General features: G+C 31.3%; 1 protein-coding gene across 6 annotated transcripts; it reads left to right on the top strand.

Moving 5' to 3' along the window:
• Window positions 1–1,361: 1,361 nt before the first annotated feature.
• LOC107434888 (DNA-directed RNA polymerase IV subunit 1) lies at window positions 1,362–16,847 on the top strand. 6 transcript variants are annotated; one of them, XM_025067693.3, is made up of 19 exons: window positions 1,362–1,651; window positions 4,230–4,357; window positions 5,655–5,775; window positions 5,862–5,986; window positions 6,878–6,934; window positions 7,018–7,212; window positions 7,811–7,966; window positions 8,093–8,188; window positions 8,307–10,205; window positions 11,078–11,247; window positions 11,388–11,454; window positions 11,535–11,653; window positions 12,440–12,588; window positions 13,651–13,910; window positions 14,019–14,192; window positions 14,341–14,478; window positions 15,222–15,481; window positions 15,824–15,935; window positions 16,206–16,847. In XM_025067693.3, the coding sequence occupies exons 2-19, from the start codon at window positions 4,271–4,273 to the stop codon at window positions 16,263–16,265; spliced, it is 4,245 nt and encodes a 1,414-aa protein (XP_024923461.3). In that variant the 5' UTR covers window positions 1,362–1,651; window positions 4,230–4,270; the 3' UTR covers window positions 16,266–16,847. The 6 variants fall into 6 exon arrangements, with proteins under 6 accessions (XP_024923461.3, XP_024923460.3, XP_015901884.3 ...); XM_025067692.3 differs by having other exon boundaries at window positions 1,363–1,651; window positions 4,251–4,357; window positions 16,151–16,847; XM_016046398.4 differs by having other exon boundaries at window positions 1,363–1,651; window positions 6,881–6,934; window positions 16,151–16,847.
• The last annotated feature ends 5,170 nt before the right edge of the window (window positions 16,848–22,017 follow it).

Here is a 22,017-nt window from a genome sequence, read left to right as displayed (position 1 = left end):
TATAATCTATTTAAATTATAATTTTAAATTTACCATTAATAAAAATTTTAATTAATACTTTTTTATTACTAAATTATAAACTTATTTAAAGTCGTATTATTAATTTTCATTTATTTATTAAAAAACAAAGAATAAAAATTATTAAAATAATATTTATTTACTTAAATATAATATGTTTAATACATGTATGGATTTATGGATACTGAAAAACTAACAATTAATATGTTTAAAATATTAGAAATGTAGAAATTTAAAAATATAATTATTAATAAAGTTTTTTTATATTATTTTTAAAGAAGTAATATTAGGTTTATTATACATACATATTAAATATTTGACTATTATAAGAGATTATTATATTATGATATTATATGTTATATGTTATATTAGGAACTTGTAACTATAATTATATAGTTTTACATATATATTTTAATTTAGAATTAATAATGGCTAAATTATTTTTATTTTATATGAAATAATTAATTTAAACAAGTTAATTTATTTGGTTATATCAATTTCATGTAACGAGTCAATTTTGTATAAGCGACTCAATTTTGTATAAACAAGTCGTGTTGATCCAAATTGACCTATTTAATAAACGAGTTATAAATCATGTTAGATTGTCTGTTTATTAAATGAATTGTATTTGGGTTGAAGATTTTTAACACGATTAATAAATGGAGTGTGTTAGAATTGAATAATTTCGACATAATTATAAATTGATCAACTAAAACACAACCCACCAATACGATTTACTACCCCTAATCTCATGCAAGACTATATAATTTTTATTTAATCCAATCTAATGCCATTGTAAGTACCAAAATGAACATGATAATTCGAAAACAATCTAACATTTTTCAAACAATAATATGAATTCTCTATAAGAAAAGAATTGATAATTTACCTTCAAAAGTTTCAACATTTAAGATAGTCTAGTCTAGTAGCTTCTTTTCAAGTAATGATCTGAATTTCTTTTTTTTTTTTTTGTTTTTTTTAAATTGATAATTACCTTCCAAACTTATTTCTTCTTTCTTTTTTTGTTTAAATCAAATTAATTTTTTTAGACACAAATAAAAATATTATTTAACTATAAAGTAATTAATCATAACAAAGGCAAAACTTTTACAATATGTTACCTCAAAAACAATGTTGTAGCTTTTTTACAATTAAAAGTGAAAAAACTGATAAAATACCCTAAAAAGTTTCACCTTTTCAGGTATTTTCTTTTGTGTTGAACGATTGACCATTTTATAGGTAATTTTTAAAAAAAGAAAAAGTAAAAGAAATCTAAAAGGGTCAAGGTCGTAATAAAGTAGAAAAGAAGAACTATTTATGCTGCAGCGCAACCCGAGAAAACAAATTTCTTGGCACCAGTCCTCATTGAAGTTGGTGTCTGTCTTTTGCCCAGTTCAACCAACCGGCGGCGTTTCTATTTTTTTTTTTTGGTCCCCTACTCTTTCACTCACTCTCTCACTCTCTCTCTACTCTCTCACAGACCAAGTCTCTGGAGCTTCTTCCCAATTCGCTTTTATCAAAGATATTGCCTTTGTCTCCGTCTCTATTCCTGAGTTCTAAGAACAACCCATTAAACACCCATTCTTCCAATATATTTGTTTTACCACCTATACGCGGCGATTAGCTCTTAAAGGTAGCATTTTCTTTTTTTTTCTTTTTTTCAGAAAAGTTGGTATTTTTTTCGGTTTTATTTTTTCAAATCGTTAAGATTTTTTGTGCGTTTGTAATGTTTACTGGTATATGCTTAGTAATGTATGATGATCATGTTCTGTTTCTTCATTATTTTGGCTGGGGCGGTTTAGTTTTGAATGGTTTTAATATGCTTTTCTAGGTTTTATTTTGCTTGATTGGGGATTTTTTATTTGGCGTTTGGATTGCTGGTTCTTGTGAAATTGATTGGTTTTTGTTATATTGCTTGAAAGTTTTGTATGATCAGTGTCATGCATGTTCTTTTTCATCTCAAGGGGTTAAAGAATGTATTTTACATAATGTGAATAGAAATTTTATGTTTCTGATAGTTCTAATCGATGGCTGTGTTAAATTTTTCCGGTTTAAGGCGATAATGTTGTTTTCTTGGTACATACATGATACATACATATATATATATATATATATATATATAAAGGGGGAGAGGGGGGGGCCGCGCGGGGGGGGTGGGGGGGGGAGAGAGAGAGAGAGTTCATACATGAAAAGATGTGTTTGTGTTTGGACTTTGAGATAGTGAAAGCAGGGAATTATGTTTCTAGAATGGGTCATCTGCCAATTATGATAACGGCGATATTGCAAACTGCTTTTTGGTCAACTAACAGGGAAGAGTTCGGACTCCTTATAATGGGTTGATGGTCACACAACTGGCTTTATGATTTCATAATTCTAACTTCCATGTAGACACTAAAGTTATGTTGTGTCTTATAATTGATTGATCAAACAGTGCTCATGTATGGTTGGTTTTTTGGTTCTGAACAATTTAGGAATGAGCTCATTTTTTCAAGTTGCAGGCTATATCGGTCTGTGCATATTGTGATATTTTGAGTTTCAAAACTAAATCCCATGGCCATGTTGATAATTTTCGTAAGGTGCAGATGATGTTGTCGTATATGGCATGTTTTGTTATTCAGCTAGTCTCCTATTGACATCACATTTAATATCTTTAATAGGGGTTCTTTGTAACTAATATTTCCCAGTTGACCTCAGTTGATTAGATGGTATCTCGTTCGTTTTCATGATTGGAATGGATGCTATGTTCTTTTTGAAAATTGTGTTAACATTTATCAACTTTGGCATTGATGCTTAATTTTTCCATGTCTAGGTGTTGTATTATCCAGCTATGATGCAGACAATTTTTTCATCTATGGCACTACTCTTCTATTGACATTGCATTTAACATCCTTAATAGGATTTTATGTAACTAATATTTCCTAGTTGACCTCTGTTGATTGCTGGCATCTGGTTCATTTTCATGATTGGTGGATGCTCTATTCAATTTAAAAAATTATGTTATATGGACTTTTATTGACCTTGGCATTACCTTAATTAAGCGGTCGCAAATCACAAGTATTCCAAGAAAGTTGGCACTGTATTTTATCTATTGTTACTACCTTTATGTGCTTCTGTGGAAAGTTGTTTAGAGACTAGTGATGACTACAGACATGACCATGTATTCTTCAAGAGAATAGAAATGAGTAAATTTATACACGTCCAATTGTACTAGTAACTTTTTCTCGTTTTCTAAAAAAAGAAAAAGAAAGCCTTGTTCTTGGTGACTTTGTATCAGACAGGATAATTTTGGAAATATTGATGTCTGCCACACTGTATCTGTGTGGAACCACAACTTTTATGCCATTGGTTCTATAGTTGTGTTCACATTTGTACCCCTTGTAGTTTGTATGTTTTGCGGCTTTACCTCAAGCTGTTGACATGATTTCTATAAAAGGCAAAGATAAATAGTTTATAGATCATATATTTTTTTCATTATTCTTTTTGATCTTTATATGGGATATGTAGTCTATATTTAGCCACTGACCTTCTATATGTTAAGTAAAAATTTATTTCCAGAATCTTTCAAATTAATTAATTGGAATGAGCTTTTTATTTTTAAGGTTACTCGTCTGAAGCTGTGTTTCTTCTATGAGGCCGTAATTATGCAATTGAGCAGATTAACGCGAAATATTTTGTTTGTACATGTTTATTTACCTCACACTCAGGCTTCGTCAATAATCATTTATGATCTGTACTCGTTTATTTTTCTATGTGGACATTTAGGAAAAGATAATATGAGTATTTTTGGCTGATAAATAAAGAAACTTTAAATGGCATAACTGAAATTCTGGAGACAGAAAGTTCAATAGGCTGACTCTTAACAAATGGACAAAGAGGACCTTAGTTAGAAAGGACTTTCACAACCAATAAGTTTGAAAGTTCAATACATCAAATGGTTAGATCCATCTATTTATTAAGAAAAGATCATAAATTATAAATGCTTAAATTATTTTGACAGTTTTGGTCATTTATGACTTCCCCTATTCACCTTTGTATTTATCAGGTAAGTGGTTCAGGTTAGTTATGCTTAGACCTGATATCAAGTTTGTAATGGAAAGTCATCATCATATCCTTCTTCCCCCTGCCCACGAGGGAAATATATATATAATATTTAGTCTAGTGAAATTTTGCAGTTGTGTACTGTTTTTCTTAATGTCCTGGCTAATGTGCAGGTGGCTTGATTGTTTGTGAAGGTTTTAGATTATCAAACGCCATGGGCAGTGAATTCTACGAGGATGATCAGGTTCCATTGGCTCTCATAGATGGCCTAACCTTTTATGTTTCAACTCAGGCAGACACTGTAAGAACTTTTCTATTCTTGAATAATAAGTCTGCTGTTTAGTTTCTAGTTTCGAAAGTGAAAATTAAATAAAGTCACTTCCTTGCATTTCATTAGATTTTTGTACTAATATGTGTGTGTGTATGTGTGTATATATATATATATATATATATGTATGTGTATGTGTATATATATATATATATGTATGTATGTGTATGTGTATATATATTTAAAAGAAGAAAGGATGTAAGATTTCTATTAATGTCAATGGGCGGACAATTGGCTGACTTCCTCTAACCAACTCCCATAGAGAGTAAATTGGGATTAAGATAATTTTGGGTTAGGATGAGTATGAGGTTGGGGAAGCCAGCAGCGGATTTATTTATTTATTTTTTTTCAGGTTGATGTTTCATTTCTAGTTTCAATATAAACTTGATTGTCTATGTGGATTGAACTTTTAAATGATCTCACAACTTTGGTAGACTGCTGGTAGGTAATATGCAACTGCCCTCTTATTGGGAAAAAAATTAGACATTAGATAGAGGTGAGTTTGGGATGTGAGACACTCTCGACCCACTATTGGCAAACTGCCTAGGCTCTAGGACCAATGCAAGTTGCTTTACCATGCTTTATAAGCTACCCTTAAGTTTAAATCACTCATTTGGATAGATTGGGGTCCCTTCCAAGATCTACTTTGTTAGTCTACAGATTTGTGACTTCTCTCTCTCTCTCTCTCTCTCTCTCTCTCTCGCGTGCGCTTGCTCTCTCGGTGTTTGTGTCTGTATTGTTATCCATTAAAACACACAGATATCAACATACAACTATGTATATACTTGCAGCATATGCATAACCCTCTGTGTCTAAACATATTTGGCTGTTCCTCTAAAATTTTGAAAGAAAATGAGTTTTTTTATTTTTTTTATTTTTTATGTTAAGTTGGTATATTTACCCTGTATTTTGGTTCAGATTCCCATTTATATGTTAATTTAGAACAAGTTACTCTGACACATGTTCTGTTGCTGCTCCCTTATTTTATAGTTAGTTGTACTGCTCTTATTGGTTTAGCTACTTATTCCTGAAGTTACAGTTGATATCTGAACCCTTTCCATGTTTAAATTTATATTTTTAATGCCATTTGTTCTTTATTTTTAAGGTGTTTGCTTATTATCATATTTCTTCTTAATAGCATGTGTATGTGACATATTGTTGTTGTTGAGATAATTGGTTAGGTGTTTTGAATATGCTAGGACACATTTGCTAAATTAGTGAAATTTCAATATATATATATATATATATATTTTTTTTTTTTTGGGAACAGGAGAAGATGTCTGTTATATCTATAGATGCTGCCAATGGAGTCACCGATCCTAGGTTGGGTGTCCCAAATCCATCTTCTCAGTGCTCTACATGTGGTGCAAGTGATTTGAAGTCTTGTGAAGGTGTGGATGGTCATGTTGTGTAAAAGCAAGTTTCTCTTTCTAATGTTGCTTATGGAAATTGATCTAACATGCTCTGATCATTTTAGGTCATTTTGGGCACATCAAATTTCCATTCACTATACTCCATCCCTACTTCCTATCGGAAGTTGTACAAATTCTAAACAAGATTTGCCCAAGATGTAAATCTACTAGGCAAAGTCGTCAGGTCAAGGTCAAGTATGTCACACTATCTAAGTTATATTGATAAACTGATAAAGTATCTTAGCATTATCATTTTTTCTATTGAGAAAAAAGTTTGTTTGTTTGTTTTTTTTTTTTTTTTTTTTTTTTTTTTCAGAATTAATTTGGTTCGATGGAGCTGTTGTTGCATTTTTGTTAACAAGTATATATATTTTTTTTAGATTTTTTATGATTTTGAATTCTAGTAAGCTTCATATTTTTTTACTTTATTTTCCTTTCAAATTATATATTTTGTCAGTGTAGAAGGAAAGAGAGGATCCTTATTATCTGCATGTAACCTTCTTTTTTCTCTCCATTTGCTACCTTGAACCTTTGTTATTGATGTGGGAATAACAATATCTAACCATCAAGGTTAAGGGGAGTGGAACATACTTCAGTTTTCAATGGGATATGTCTTTTTCTGAAAAAAGAAATGCTATTTCTGCCGTCAATTTTATCTAACCACTTATTTCCTTTCTCTGTTTTATTTCCTCTTTAGTTGTTTCTACTTTTTGCACTCTCTTCTCTCTCCATGCTCGATATGTATTTTATTTGGTTAATCAAATGCCATAGTGGAATCAGTCACCATTAATACCTTGATTCTGTGTGTCAATCAAACACTAGAATCAATTATTCATTCCATTCTCCACTTGATTCCACTTGTGCAATGTTATCATTCTTTAAATGACATATATTGTGGTTATAGATCATCAAATATGGTGAAATATTCTGTTTTCTTGTACTCAGGAAGAGGGGTATGCATCTCTAGTTAGATTTTAATATGCAGAAAATATGATGTTGAGACTTTTCGTATTCTATTTTTATGCTTGTTGGTGATGGTGTTTATTTCTTTAGTTCTTAATATTTCTTATTGTGCGTGCAGCAGGGCCCTAATTCCATAACTGGTTATCATCAGCCAACAGGTTGCAGCTATTGCATTGTAAGTTTGTTGGGCCATTAAGTTAATTTTCTGTCCTCATTTAGTTTTATGGGTTCATAAATCTTGTTATAATCAATCAACAGGGAAGTTCATCGACCATGAAGTTTAAAGTTTCCTCAAAAGATCTTTTTAGCAGAAGTACAATTACAGTAGAGGTAAATGACAAATTGCTAGAGAAATTCAAGAGTACAGATGATTTTTGGGACTTCATTCCAAAGGATGCACAACAAGAAGAAAGTTGTATGAAACCAAACAAGAGAGTTCTTTCACATGCCCAGGTAGCTTGGCTTCTTTACAAGTGCACATGGCAATTTTGAGCATTCATTCTGGATTATGGTGAATGTTGTTATTTTCATTATGGTATTTTGCTGGAGATAAAAATTTTTTTGGTCAACTTTTGTAAAACTAAGTACCAATTAGGTACTTGCTTATCACAATTTATGCACAAAGATGTACTTATGCTTACAAATCCTATTAAGAAAGCAAAATTCTGCATAAATGCATGTATACATGTGAGATTGTGTGTGATATACATTTCTTTGACTGTTTTGATATGGATCTGTTAGAGCATTCAAGTGCTTGTCCATTTGAAGTTAGGATTTTGCACATACTTGATTTTTTTTTTCTTTTCATCTAGTTTTTAGTGCCTTTTATTTATAATAAAGCACATAGAAACTTAATTATATGGCTTCTAATGGATTTAGTTAAAGGTGTAGAGCTGCCAAATCAATTTATTGAAAATTTGGCCTCTTTGTTTTCTTACAAATCGTCTTTACGAAGTTAGCTTGTTTATAGTTGATGGTTATTATATTACTATCTAACTTTTCTTTTCTTAGCTAAACTGATAAAATTCTTGATGATCTCTTCTTTGTCCAGGTCCATTATTTGTTGAATGCCATTGATCCTGACTTCATAAAAAAATATGTTGCAAGGACAGATTCACTTTTTCTCAACTGTTTCCCTGTAACTCCAAATTCTCATCGTGTGACAGAATTTATAAATTCATTTTCTAATGGGCAACGATTGATTTTTGTAAGGAAATATTTTCATCTCTCTACTTCTTGGTTGATTTCTTTAGTATATGATAATCATATATTTTGATATACTTTTATTCATTTATTTTCTCTTGTGCTCACTGTACCTGGTTAATGGTTTTAGGATGAGCGGACGAGGGCATATAAAAAATTAGTTGATTTTAGAGGAGCAGCAAATGATTTGGGTTCTCGTGTTTTAGACTGTCTAAAAATTTCCAAGGCGAGATATCTTTTTTTTTTTAATAATAATTTTTTTTTCTTCTATTTTTGCAAATCTTGGTTAAATACTTAAACGTTAAGCTTCCTGCTTATGATAATGCTTCTAACTCACATCACAGCTAAGCATAGGACCAAATCCAAGTAAAGATTTGGTTATTGGCCAGCAAAAAAGCATTAGAGATTCTCCTTCTAAAACATGTGGTTTGAGGTGGATCAAAGATGTGATCCTTGGGAAGCGAAGTGATCATTGTTTCCGCATGGTTGTTGTTGGTGATCCAAACATAAAGCTCAATGAAATTGGCATACCATGTCATATTGCAGAGAGAATGCATGTTTCCGAGCGTTTGAACAGATGGAACTTGGACAAGTCGGATGGCTGTTGGAATTTACGCCTTATTGAGAAGGGAGAGATCTATGTTCGAAGAAATAATAAATTGGTCCGTGTACGCCCTACCGATGAACTGCATATAGGGGACACTATTTATAGGCCTCTAAGTGATGGAGATATTTTGTTGATAAATAGGCCTCCTTCCATACATCAGCATTCCCTTATAGCTCTATCTGTTAAGGTACTTCCAATAACATCTGTTGTATCAATAAACCCAATATGCTGCTCTCCTTTTCGTGGTGATTTTGATGGTGATTGCCTTCATGGCTATGTCCCTCAATCGGTTGATACCAGAGTTGAGCTCAGGGAGCTTGTTGCTTTAGACAGGCAATTAACTAATAGGCAAAGTGGTAGGAACCTGCTTTCATTTAGTCAAGACAGTTTAACTGCTGCTCATTTGATAATGGAGGATAGTGTACTTTTGAATCTTTTTGAAATGCAACAGCTCGAAATGTTCTGTTTGCATCAACGGATGTTGCCAGCAATTATTAAAGCTCCGTCACTTGATGGTCCAGTTTGGACTGGAAAGCAATTGTTCAGCATGCTCCTGCCTTCAGGCTTTGATTATGTTGATGCTTCAAATGGTGTTTGTATTAGAAATGGGGAGCTTGTGTCTTTTTCTGAAGGATCTTCTTGGTTGCGTGATATAGATGGCAACCTTTTCCAAAGTCTTATAAAATATTGCCTCGGTCATGTAATTGACATCTTGCATGCTGCTCAGGAAGTTCTTTGTGAATGGTTGTCAATGAGGGGCTTGAGTGTTTCTCTCGCAGATTTATACCTCACTGCTGACTCACACTCACGGGAAAAGATGATGGATGAAATCTTCTTTGGTCTGCAAGAAGCTGAGCAGACCTGTGCGTTCAAACGGCTAGTCAATTATTTTCAGGAATTCCTAATAGAGAATAATACAGAGGATAATCAACGGAATGTTTCTATTCAGATGGAATACTTGCTCTATAAGAAGCAGACATCGGCTGAACTTAGCCAAGTTTCTATTGATGCTTTCAAGCAAGTGTTTAGGGATATTCAAAGTTTGGCCTACAAATATGGAGGTAAAGACAATTCCCTGATGGTTATGTTTAAGGCTGGAAGCAAAGGGAATTTGCTGAAATTAGTTCAAAATTGCATGTGTCTTGGCTTGCAACATTCCCTGATTCCTTTATCATTTGGGCTTCCCCATCAGCTCTCATGTATTGCGTGGAATAATCACAAGGCATGTGGTTTAACCCAAAAGGTGGATGCTTCTCCTAAATATTGCAAGTCTTACATCCCTTGTGCCGTCGTTGAAAGTTCTTTCCTCTCTGGCTTAAATCCATTAGAATGTTTTGTTCATTCAGTTACATGTAGAGATAGTTCTTTCAGTGACAATGCTGAACTTCCTGGGACTCTGCACCGAAGGCTTATGTACTTCTTGCGTGATTTGTATGCTGCTTATGATGGAACGGTGAGAAATGCGTATGGGAACCAGCTTGTTCAGTTTGCTTATAGCAGTGATGTTCCGGTTTGCAGTGTATTAGGTAGTGAACCTGTTGGTTCATTGTCTGCTTGTGCCATTTCTGAAGCTGCATACAGTGCTTTGGATCAGCCAATAAGTGTACTTGAAACTTCTCCTCTGCTAAATCTGAAGGTGCTTCCTCTCTCTCTCTCTCTCTCTCTCTCATGCAACTATATAAATTGCTTCATTGCTTCTTTTGGGGGAAGTCATGAGGTAGCCTCTCAATTGAACTTACTATTATATGTTTCACTGGAAGGCCAATGACTATAATGACAATCATTTTTCATTTTTAAAACAATTTGGAAATTTACCGCCAAATCAACATTTTCAACAATTTTAAGAAGTACGTCAGAAAGCACTATTCTTTCTTCCACATTTCCACTCCAGTACTCCCTAGACCCCACCAACCCTTCCCCTCCACTTCCCCCTTCATAAAGATCACTAAATGAGTAAATAAAAAAAATAAAAAAAAAAATGAAACAAAGAAAGAATGGCATGATGAAGAGAAGGTTGGGTGATATTTATTATAGGATGGACCAACATATTTGCTTTCTTTTTAACATCCACAAGGGTGGATTTTCAAAATTATAATTGATTCTATGGTGAATGAGTTCTGGTAGGAAATGCATGTATTTACTCTACTAGTAATAACACATACCTTAACACTTGTATTGCTGGAATGTATTATTAAGTTTTCTCGCACAAGATATGATATATTTCCTTTTTCTTGGCCCTGCCTGGGGAGGGAGGGGGAGCGAAGTGGGGATGGAACATTCAGAGCTATTGTAATGATAGCAAAAAATCTATAGTAGGGGCTGAGAAATGATAGCATTTCCGTGTTCTAGATATGCAAGCAAAACAAAAGATTCCACGTTTTTAAGTGATGTAAATGTTACTCTGAGTTGGAAATGCTAGGGCGCTTGATATAATTGTTAGTTGAGTAAATGCAATTACTGTACTGTTCTGGAAATGCCTGCCTGATGTTGAGTGATTTCATCATACAGAGAGTCTTGGAATGCGGCTCAAAAAAAAGTAGTGCTGACCAAACTATGTCACTATATCTGTCTGAGGAACTTGGAAGACAGAGACATGGTTTTGAGTATGGAGCGTTAGAGGTCAAGGATCATTTGGAGGGACTAATATTTTCAGAAGTTGTTTCTACTGTCATGATAATGTTAGTTTCTATTTTATTTATATTTGCTTAGTTCTTTTTCTTTCTTGAACCTTTGCATTAAGGTTGGTGGACTCTTTTATTTTTTATTATTTTTTTGGGGCAAAAAAGTTTAAAAGTCACTTGTTCTCTGCTGGTATAAGGTTCTCACCACAGACCGGAAGCAAGACATGTCTCAGTCCTTGGGTTTGCCACTTTCATATATGCAAGGTAGTATAATCTGGAAAGTTATAAAGTTTCTTTGCTTACACATATTTGATTCTCTGTTATAAGTTTATAATACCTTTCAGGACATACTGAGAAGAAGAAGACTAAATGTGCATTCTATAATTGATTCCCTTCATCTACGGTGTAAGTCTGCCCAAACAGAGTCAAAAACAAATTTTTCAAAGTTGCAGATAATGAACAGGTAAGCTATTCCTCCTTAGGTATTTTAGTTGATCTTACCAAGGGTTTATTTATCCGTTTATGGATTTACTTCTTAACTGCTGAAGATTGTATTGTTATATCCATATATACTTGGGAGTATGTTCTATACTCCATATTATAGGAAAAAGTTTAGGACGTTAATTTGTATTTAGTTTTAGTTTACTTTTCTGTTATATTGCTGCCTATCTATTTTAATATTTGAGTTATGAAAGTGAAGAAATTTTCTCCAGTTGAGCTTGGTTGTGTCTTTAATGGGATATACTTTTCCTTCTATCAACTTGCATAGTAGTTCCCAGTTACTATTTTACAAGTGGATAGGTCCCTAATGAGGCTCTTAAAATCTCTTCACTAGAACCACTTTTTGCTTAAGTTCTGAACTTTTTGAAGTGTCCAATTGTCTTTTTACGAGTTAAATTCCATTCATGCATAAATTTCTGCCTTTTATTCAGGAAATGTATTAATAGAAAAAATTCAAATTAACTGGGTGTGACAAGATCAATTCACTGTTGTACTCTAAAGGTTTTTAACTTACTCCCTCCATCTCTTGGCTGGGTTGATTTCTTGAAGTCCCTACTTCAATACTTCTACTGTTGCTGTACATTTTATTTTTGCACCTTATTCATTCAAGTCATCTTAGCAAAATGATTTTTGCAACTTGCTGTATCTATAATTCATGGGAGATTTGAGGTGCTATTCATCTATGAGAACATTATCGAATCCTGCCTGGAGCTTTTCATCCTTTTTGACTTGGCTGATGAAATGACAGGAACTGTTCTGAAGCTGACACACATGAGAAAGATAAGGATCCTTGCTGTATCGTTGTCAGTATACCTGAAAACTCTAAAAATTCTTCGATAGAGTTGGATATGGTTCAAAATGTGGTGATTCCCTCTCTGCTTGGAACTGTTATAAAAGGTATGTTGTGAGCGGTCTCTATGTTTTATCTTCTCTTGGAAATTGCAGTCAATGCCTATGCCTCTAGGATTTTTTAATAATAGACAAGAATATGTCCTTTAATTCTTTAATTTCATGCCTAAAGCTAGAGAGTACTTTAGGCACATGCATTTCTGGTACAGGATTGCCTTATATTTGACTCACTTGCCTCGTTTTCTGACTGAAAAATGTGGTCTTTAATCCTAGGATCAGTTTTCTATATCGTATGCACAATTATTTTATTTTACATCTCATTTTATGGGTATTTATCAAACGTAATGGATTTTCCTAATAGAAACTATAATACCCAATCACTCTGTTGATTCATGTTTAGTTTTTGTTGTCTGTTATTACGTACATACTTTATCCACTTTCTATTAAGTTAAGCTTTAAGGATTGGTGATAGCTTAACAATGTACTTTTAGTCACTTGTGGGATTCAAATCTGCTTAATGGGTGTTTCAATACTATAAGCATACAAACACACATACTGGGGAGGATCCTTCTATTATAAAGTTAGGACACAGAAATTAGTCTGCTAGATGAATACATGTTCAATAGCTTAAATGAGTTTTAAAATTACAAGTTTATTGGAAATTGTGTTGAACATTTTTGGGAAAGTGTATAACAAAGACCATTGAGGCTGTCATGAAATGGTTCAACTTTTAGAATTTGTGTATTGTTAAAGGGGCTGCTAATAAATCATAAATCGCACAAACGCAAAATTATCTTCATTAGGCTTTATGAATCTAATGAAAACTTCCATACCAGAATTCTGTTTTCAATACTAAAAAAAAAAAGAAGAAGAAAGGTTTATAGTGATTATAGACAATGTTGTAAATTCATGTTATTCTTTTAGACATATTTACTCATAATTCATTAAGGCAAGGATAAAATCTAGTGTCAACCTTATTTAAATTGTTGAATCTTGTAGAAATTGGACATAATGAGATGAATTCTTTAAGTTAATTTATCAGTAACACATATTTCTTGCACTTGTACTTGGTGGTTAATTATGTTTTCTTTATTGCAATTTATTCTTTAGGATTCCGAGAGATCAAAAAGGTTGATATTTTATGGAAGGATAGGCCAAAAATATCAAAAGCAATTCATGGTTCTTCTGGTGAACTCTACTTAAGAGTGTCTATGTCAGGAAGCACCAGTAGAACAAGAGCTTGGAGTATGCTATTGAATGATTCTCTCCCGATTATGGATATGATTGATTGGTCTCGTAGTCATCCAGATAATATCAAAGAATTCTGTGTTTCCTATGGAATAGATGCTGGATGGAAATATTTCCTCAATGTGAGTTCTCTTTGCTCTTTTCTTTTAGTCTCTCTCCTTTGGATTAAGTGGTGAGGGAGAATAACTAGATACAACATTTAAACTTCATCAATGCATTTCGATTTGCAGAATTTGGAGTCGGCAATATCTGATATTGGGAAGACTATACTTCCCGAACATTTGCTTCTTGTTGCGGATTCGCTGTCAGTTACAGGACAGTTTGTTGGCTTGAATGCAAAAGGCATTGCACAGCAAAAGGAACATGCATCTTCTTCATCACCCTTTATGCGAGCATGCTTTTCTGTTAGTTCTCATATTCATTGCTTTACTTTGTGTGTGTGTGTGTGTGTGTATATATATATGTATATTTATTTAACCTAATGTTGTCATGGCGTTTCCAAATTAAACAAGATATTTGTAATTCATGTATGCTTTCTGTGTTATGATGCAGACACCTGGTGCTCACTTTATCAAAGCCGCAAAGGCTGGAGTCACAGATCGTCTTCAGGGTAGTCTAGATGCATTAGCATGGGGAAAGGTGCCTGCTATGGGGACCGGTGGACGGTTTGATATTATATATTCTGGAAAGGTAGATCTTACTTCTTGGTGGATGGTAATGTGGTTTTTATATTGATCTTACCAATAATAGAAATAAACCAATGCACCCTATAAACCTAGAGGATGCTTTTAAGGGATTCGAAAGACTTCCAATTAAATTAAGATATGGGGTTTCCATGAATATTCCTGGTTTAGATAAGTGAAAGCAGGATTTAGGGAGTGGATTTGATGCACTGATTATATGGAAAATAACTATATCACTTATCAAAAACAAAATAACTTGTTGCATTAGAAAATAAAAACCTTTATCTTCAAATCCATACTTCACATCTCGGTGTTCCAACCTACTTAAGCATTTGGAATTTGTAAGTTGATCCAAACTTCTAATTCTCAAAAATGCTGGTTAAAATAGGGGATTTTTATTATTTGATGCTGGTAGTTCGTGCCACTCTATTATTTGTCACATTTCTAGATGCTATGCTAAGTGTTTGTGTTAGCTAAATTTCCCTCTTTGTTTCCGATGATCACTTCCAAGTGGTATCTAAAGTTAGTCTACAATATATAGAACAAGATTTGTATTCTCGATATGCTGTGGTTTACTAGAGTTGTTTCAATTTAATAAAGCAATATGCTGAGAAATCTATCACTTTGCCTCTTATGTTGTGTAACATTCTACTTTTCTGGTTACTAGTCACCTTTCTTCACATGTAGTATTAGCCTTTCAATGGTCATCTTTTTATTTCTTTTTTTAATACTATATTTATCATTCTTCAGGGACATGAAATTGCAAAGCCTGCTGATGTATATGACCTGCTGGGTAGTCAAATCAGTTCTGATAAACAGAATGAAATTAAAATGTCTACTGATCAAAATCATACATCCAACAAATATGATACTCAGTTTTTATATGGGTTTGGTGGTTCTGTTTCGAAAGGATTTACCAAATTGGGTATTGCAAAATCATTCATAAGAAAGTTTTTTACGCCGAAAGATGTTCAGAATCTGTCACATAAACTGAAGCATATCTTGCACAAGTAAGTGACACATCATGTTTGTAGAGTTTACTTATATTTGTATGATTGTGATGTGTTTGATGCCTCGCTTAGTAATTTATCTTTATAAGTTTACATGTATTTTCTTGCTAAATGGAACTCTTTATTTTTTATTTTTTTATTTTCTATTTTTATATATATTTTACCTTGTAATTCAAATAAGAAGTTTAGTTAGAGCATCAAAAGTCGAAAAATTTTATCTCAGATTAATGTCTCTGTATGGTACTGGATCTTGTTAATGATTCCTGAAAATTTCTGGTCCTTATTCATTCATTGGCTCACTCTCTCTCTGGACTCCCTAACTTCTTAATGTTGTGGATGTAGGTATCCCATAGATCACAAGCTAGATGATGCAGACAAGTCAACCTTGATGATGACTTTATACTTTCATCCCCGAAGAGATGTTAAAGTTGGTGCTGGAATTCAGGACATTAAGGTAGATGAGAATGAAAATTTAAAACAAAATATTTGGTGTAAGCTTTGTGTTTTAGAATCATTAAAAGAATTGAAAAAGGAGGGAAATTGTGTTAGGACTAGTTGCTATTCATGGTCCATAGCTGCGTTCTTTGTGAAATTTATACGGATGATTATTCAAGTTGTGTTTTGCTTCCATGGAGTTTCTTGATGCTTTTTCTACCTATTATTATACAGGTTGTGAATCACCCTGATCATGAAAACTCGCGCTGCTTTATGTTGTTAAGAACAGATGGAACATCCGAAGATTTTTCGTACCACAAATGTGTTCATGGTGCTCTCGAGATTGTAGCTCCTGTAAGGGCAAAAAGCTACTGGTCGAAGTTGTCACAACAGGGTTTTGAGGAAGCTGGCTGTCACTAGATTGGATCCCAGTGGACATGGTTATGCTGTTAATTTGGTTGACCTCCAAAATGGAGTCTGCATTTTGAGGTTGGATGGGGGCTGCAACTCGACATCCCCAACCACAAAAAGAGGAAAAAATGGTGCAGATGAATTTTGCTCCTCTAACTAAAAAATGTTTTTGACTCATTGATGAGTTTTGGAGCTTTCATACCTTTTTCCATGGCTTCAAAAGAAGGAAGCCTTTTTTTTTTTTTTTTTTTTTGGGTTTCTTTTTTTATTTTTTGGGGGTTGGGGGGTAGTGAATGTATTAGCTTTCGTTAGTTTCTCTCATAAGGTATACAACCTTTGTTGAAGCTTCTTTTTGCTCCTTTAACTCCATCTTTGTTGCCTTGAATCAAAACCGGGCAAAAAAGATCTAGTTGAAGCAGCAAAGAGAAGCCTGTGAAGGTTTTAAAACCCAATTTCATATTGTATCTTTAAATGACGATGGAATCATTTATTCGGTTCAAGCTTCCGTCCAGCCTTTTCACTTGCTATGCCTGTTTTTGTTTTGTTTTGTTTGTTTATTGTTTGTTTTTGTTTTAATTTTTGTGTTTTAGGTAAACAAAATATGTGTGTGTATATATATATATATATATTATATGCATGCATGGTGAGTAATTAATTATCCAGAGGTTTAATTATGATTTCAAAGTTTTTCATCAATATTCATTTGCTACATCAATGTTTTGAGCTAAAATTTTAATAGAATATTTACAACTCCATGATGCAACTATAGTTGGCTTAAAATCCAAAAAACTTTTATATTGTTTTTAAGGTGTTTGAAATCTAAAAAGAAAATTTCAAATTCTATACTAAAAAACTTTTGTATTATATGTGAAAAAGTGAAATATCATTTTATTTCTTTATGAAAACAGTAGAACTGTTTCCATTTGCAAACAGAACTCTGAAAGTTTGATAATTTTAAAACTTGGGGATCCACAATGCATGTCTCTTTCAAGGCCATTCTACTTGTCATTCAAATTCCAACGTGGGTTAATTTTACATTATTTTATAGGTTTAAATTTACTTATTTTTTACATGGAAATCTCATTCAATTTTTTTAATGACTAAAACATACTGTTATATAATTTAGTATTCAAAAGCTTTAGTAGAATAAGATAGAGAATATATTCTACTACCTCCCTAACAATTTGATAGATTGGGATTTAGCTAGAATATTTTAAACCACCCATATTTTATTCTTGGTTTCTGCCAAAAAAAGAAAATTGATAGATCTCAGATTGGTCTCCATCACTGAGCTACGCAACCAATAAGTCTATATTCATCCAAAAAAAAGAAAAAAGAAAATTACAAATGAGTTGCCTCACACAAAGGTAAGTTTGAAGGTTAGGTTTTAAAGTTGGAGTAGCTACAAAAAAATGAAGTTTGAAGGTTAGGTTCAAAGTTGGAGAAGACACAAAAAAGGGTCGGACCACGTTGCCTCACACAAATAGTTGTTTGTGTTTTTCTACTTTTCGACGTGATACCCACAGCACATGCATATCTTTGTAAGGTTGTGTACAGCATATCTTAGAACGTTGGTTGTCACTTGTATTATTGAGAAAAATTATGAAAAGTTTTGATTTGGAAAGTATGGCATTATTAAGGAACTTTACAACTAGTCTTTGAAAGGTAAATAGGGGCAAAAGTGTTCTCAAAGGAGAATATATATATATATATATATATAACGCGTAAAGCTAGGATACGGTTTGCATACGGAACAATATCAAAGTCGATGTTTTTTAAAAAAAATATCGAATTTACTTTTACACATACATAATAAAGTTGATATTTTTTTTTAAAAGCATTAGTGTTAGTCCGTATGTAGACTGTCTGCACCGTAATCTTGTCCTCTATATATATATATGGTTATTTTATACTGCACTGCATTTTTTTTTTTTTTATTCTGTGGATGTCCAAAATGATTATAATTTTTTAAAAAATTATTATCAATATTATTATATATAAATGATGATTTTATCAAAAATTTGTTACCTTAAGGATGATAAAAAAATACGAACGTTTGCATCATAAATTTTTTCTATATATATATATATATATACAAAGATTTTCTTATCCAAAAAATTTTTGTTACATCAATGTTAATATGGTGTGCTGGAGAGAGAAAAATTTTCTGAATAAGAAAATCACAATATATATATATGGTTAATTTTTTATTTAATTGATCTAATAGTATTTTATTAAAAAAGTCTGTTAAGTATTTATAGGTTTTATCTAGTAGTAAAATCATTCAAAATATATTTTCAGTTCTTAGATTCGATTAAGTTTGGAAAAATAAAAAAAATAAAAAAAAACTTATCAAATCAATCATTTAAATTTAATTTTGAAAAATAAGTGTCTAGTTGAAATAAACTCAAACAAATCCAAAATTGTAATAAGAGGATCTCCTTAGAATATAAAGGCACTGGTGTCTAGATTTTAAGTGAGGTACCTTCTGCATAAAGCCATCAAAGATACAATGTCAAATACTATTTTTAGGTGGAACAAAATCACAAAAGTTTCTTCTTCTTTTTTTTATTTCTTATTTTTTTCTCAATTTACATATAGACTGGATACAACAAATACCCGAAACTGGACCAAATTTTGCATAGACAGACATGGTGTGCATTTTAAATTATGGGGGTCACCATTTTTTTTTTTTTTTCTTTCTGTCTTTCTTTTTTGTTATTCATTGTATAAAGTAATATCCTTATCAGAAAACATTAAAGTGCGATCTAGGTGCTGGTGGTGGGGTTGAAGGATTTGCAAGCCCATTCTTGTGGAAGACCAAATGCATTTTTGCAAATAATTTCGTTATTATTGGCGTCGGTATTGGTGAAGGAATGGGGTCATGAAAACCCAATTATTGTAGAAAAGAAAGAGACTTGCACATATGCACTATTTTTATTTTTTTTAATTATTATTTTTTTCATTCTTGTCTACATTTGTTTTTTAATATAAAACTTTCAACTATTAATCTAATGGATAATTTTATCAATAAAAAATTTTAAATAATAATTAAATTCATATTAACATGCATAAATGAGTACAGAAAAAAAAAAAAAAAAACAAATAAACGGACATCTTAATTCATCCATGGAAAGAAGCAGACTCATTGGGTTCTCTGTCTTGAACAACGACCAAGCTGCTTAATTTTGTCAGCTTTATTTATTTATTTTTTTGTTTTGTATTTTTGGATTTTTTTATTATTATTTTTTGTTGTTATAATTATATTAACTTGGTCAATTACACAAGACACCAATGAGCACTGCCACATTCAAAATGCCCCCCTCAAATATTTTTCCTTTTTAATTTTTTATTAATTTTTATACTCATTTAATTGTTATTTTTCTTCCGTTTTAATTCTTGATTTAACAATTTTTAGTTTTTTAACCAATTTTTTTGTTAATTTATTCTTTCTAGTTATCAATGAATTTGGTTCATTACTTTGTAACAAAATTTTAATATGATTTTGTTTTGTATATGAATTTGTTGTGAATTTATTATGAATGTCGAATCACCACCAAATAATTGAAATTTATTTATTATGAATGTCAAATCAGCACGAAACCATTGAAATTTATTTTCTCCAAAAAATTATAGAAAAATTAGAAAAGAATTGTTTTTGAAAATTAAAAAAAAAATGGTGATAGTAACTCATTTATTTAGTTGAAATATAATATATTAACAAAATATATCGTGCATGTATATCTTAATCAATAATTTAGGAAGTAATAAGTACGATGGTGCTACTGTAAAAAAAGTTTGGATTCGTCATTGCAGGCAAAGACTTTTCAGGGTTTGAAGATAAATAAATTGAGCTAATATAAAATATCCAACAATGGGTCGCTATACAAGCTCCAAAGAGGATCAACATCCCTGGCTCTAAGATGACAATGATGTCTGTGCTTAGTTTAATCATATCTATATGGAAAACACACACACATAGATAAATAAATAAATGTTTTATCTTTTTTAATACGGATATTTTGAAATTAAATTCCATTTGTCATCTAAACTAGAAATGCTCTTTTCCACTAAGAATGAAATAAAAGTAATAATTGAAAAAACATGGAAATGTGGTATATTATTTGTTTAGCATACTTATTTGAGTCATTTTCATAGTAGTGCTCACAGATAGAAAACAAAGTTTAATTATGATTTATCTTTTGCGTTTGTCTTCCTTTGTTTGCGAATTTTTCTAGTTCGATGGGACCTTATACCAACCATTTTAGTTTTTAAATAAAACCTTTTGTCCCAAGAGCTTGATAGAGATCAAAAACCTATTTTATAATAAAGCTCAAAAGTGCAATGAAAATTTATTGGAAGAAAAAATCATTGAAAAATAGAAGATAGAAAAGTTGGTACGTAACCTTCAAAATATCAGCTACGAAATAAATAGATTATATACTACAATAGAATGTATGCCATAGCTCTTATATGGAGAAAATTAATGTGTCATGAATCGTGATATCTTTAATCTGTTAAGAAGCACATGCTGTTAAGCAATATTGCAATAATTAGGAAAACAGTAATCTATTAAGACATGATCTGTAAATAATTCTCCAGGTGATAATATACATACATATATATATATATATATATATATATATTAAGGTAACAAAAAGTCTACTTACATATTTATTAAGATTATATGGTCGTAGGTGATATATTTATGAAGAATAATGTTATAAGTATCAACTAATCTATGGAATATTTTACTAAAATGACATGGCAATTAAGGTTACATATTTTTATTTTATTGGTTGAAATTTTAATATATCCTATATATGAATAAATAAACTTTTTTAAATGATAAGTGTAATTAAATATAAGCCAATAATATAATAATATTTATCACTTAATTAATATTTTGGTAGATTAGTTGATACATCTAGCATTGTTCTTATTTAATTTATTAACTAAAAAATTAATATAATTTAAGTATAGATAAGTTAATATTTGAAAAAATAAATATAACTAGATATAAATTAATAAAATAATGATACTTTATCACTTAGTGTATATAAATATTCTCTCACCCTAGAATCTTGAATAAAATTTTGTTTTGGAGACCTTGGATTACATGTAATTCTATGCCTTGTATTTTACTATATGAGTACAAGAAAATTTTTTGGACAAGAGAAAAATTATATATATATATATATATATAGTTAAACTCAAATGAAGTCTTTAATATCAGGACTAACATTGAAATTTCCCTTTTTCAACCTTTAGATATCATTAACATTCAATATTTAAAATTATATTTATTAATTATGAGATATAAATGATATTCAATTTTATCAAATAAAGTTTTAATATGTCAGTAAACTCATATTTTAATCAATAATACTACAAGTATCAAAATATTTATCAAATTTATTTTCTAAATGATTGTATTAAGATATTATTAGTTGGCATATTCATATAACCTAAATATAGATAAGTAAACCTTTAGAAGGAAAAATAAATTAAAAAAATAAGCCAAATAAATATTGACACATCACCGGTCACATTATTTAGTTAACAAATTTGATTAATATTTTAGTAAGTCTAGCATTCTTTATTTTAATTACTTTTAAAACTTTAAATTATATTTTTTGATATGATCCAAAAGCTAAAACAACATCAAATTATCTTGATATGAGCTTGAT

Source organism: Ziziphus jujuba, chromosome 6 (genome assembly GCF_031755915.1).
Source record: "Ziziphus jujuba cultivar Dongzao chromosome 6, ASM3175591v1".
In the NCBI taxonomy this organism is placed as follows: domain Eukaryota; kingdom Viridiplantae; phylum Streptophyta; class Magnoliopsida; order Rosales; family Rhamnaceae; genus Ziziphus; species Ziziphus jujuba.
Note: the sequence above shows the minus strand (reverse complement) of the source record. Positions and strands in the feature narration are given on the sequence as shown.

Coding starts and splice junctions, on each gene's coding strand:
- LOC107434888 (XM_025067692.3), top strand. CDS start 4,271: ATGGGCAGTGAATTCTACGAGGATGATCAGGTTCCATTGGCTCTCATA. Junction 4,358..5,654: donor TTTCAACTCAGGCAGACACT/GTAAGAACTTTT, acceptor TTTTGGGAACAG/GAGAAGATGTCTGTTATATC. Junction 13,911..14,018: donor GATGGAAATATTTCCTCAAT/GTGAGTTCTCTT, acceptor TTCGATTTGCAG/AATTTGGAGTCGGCAATATC.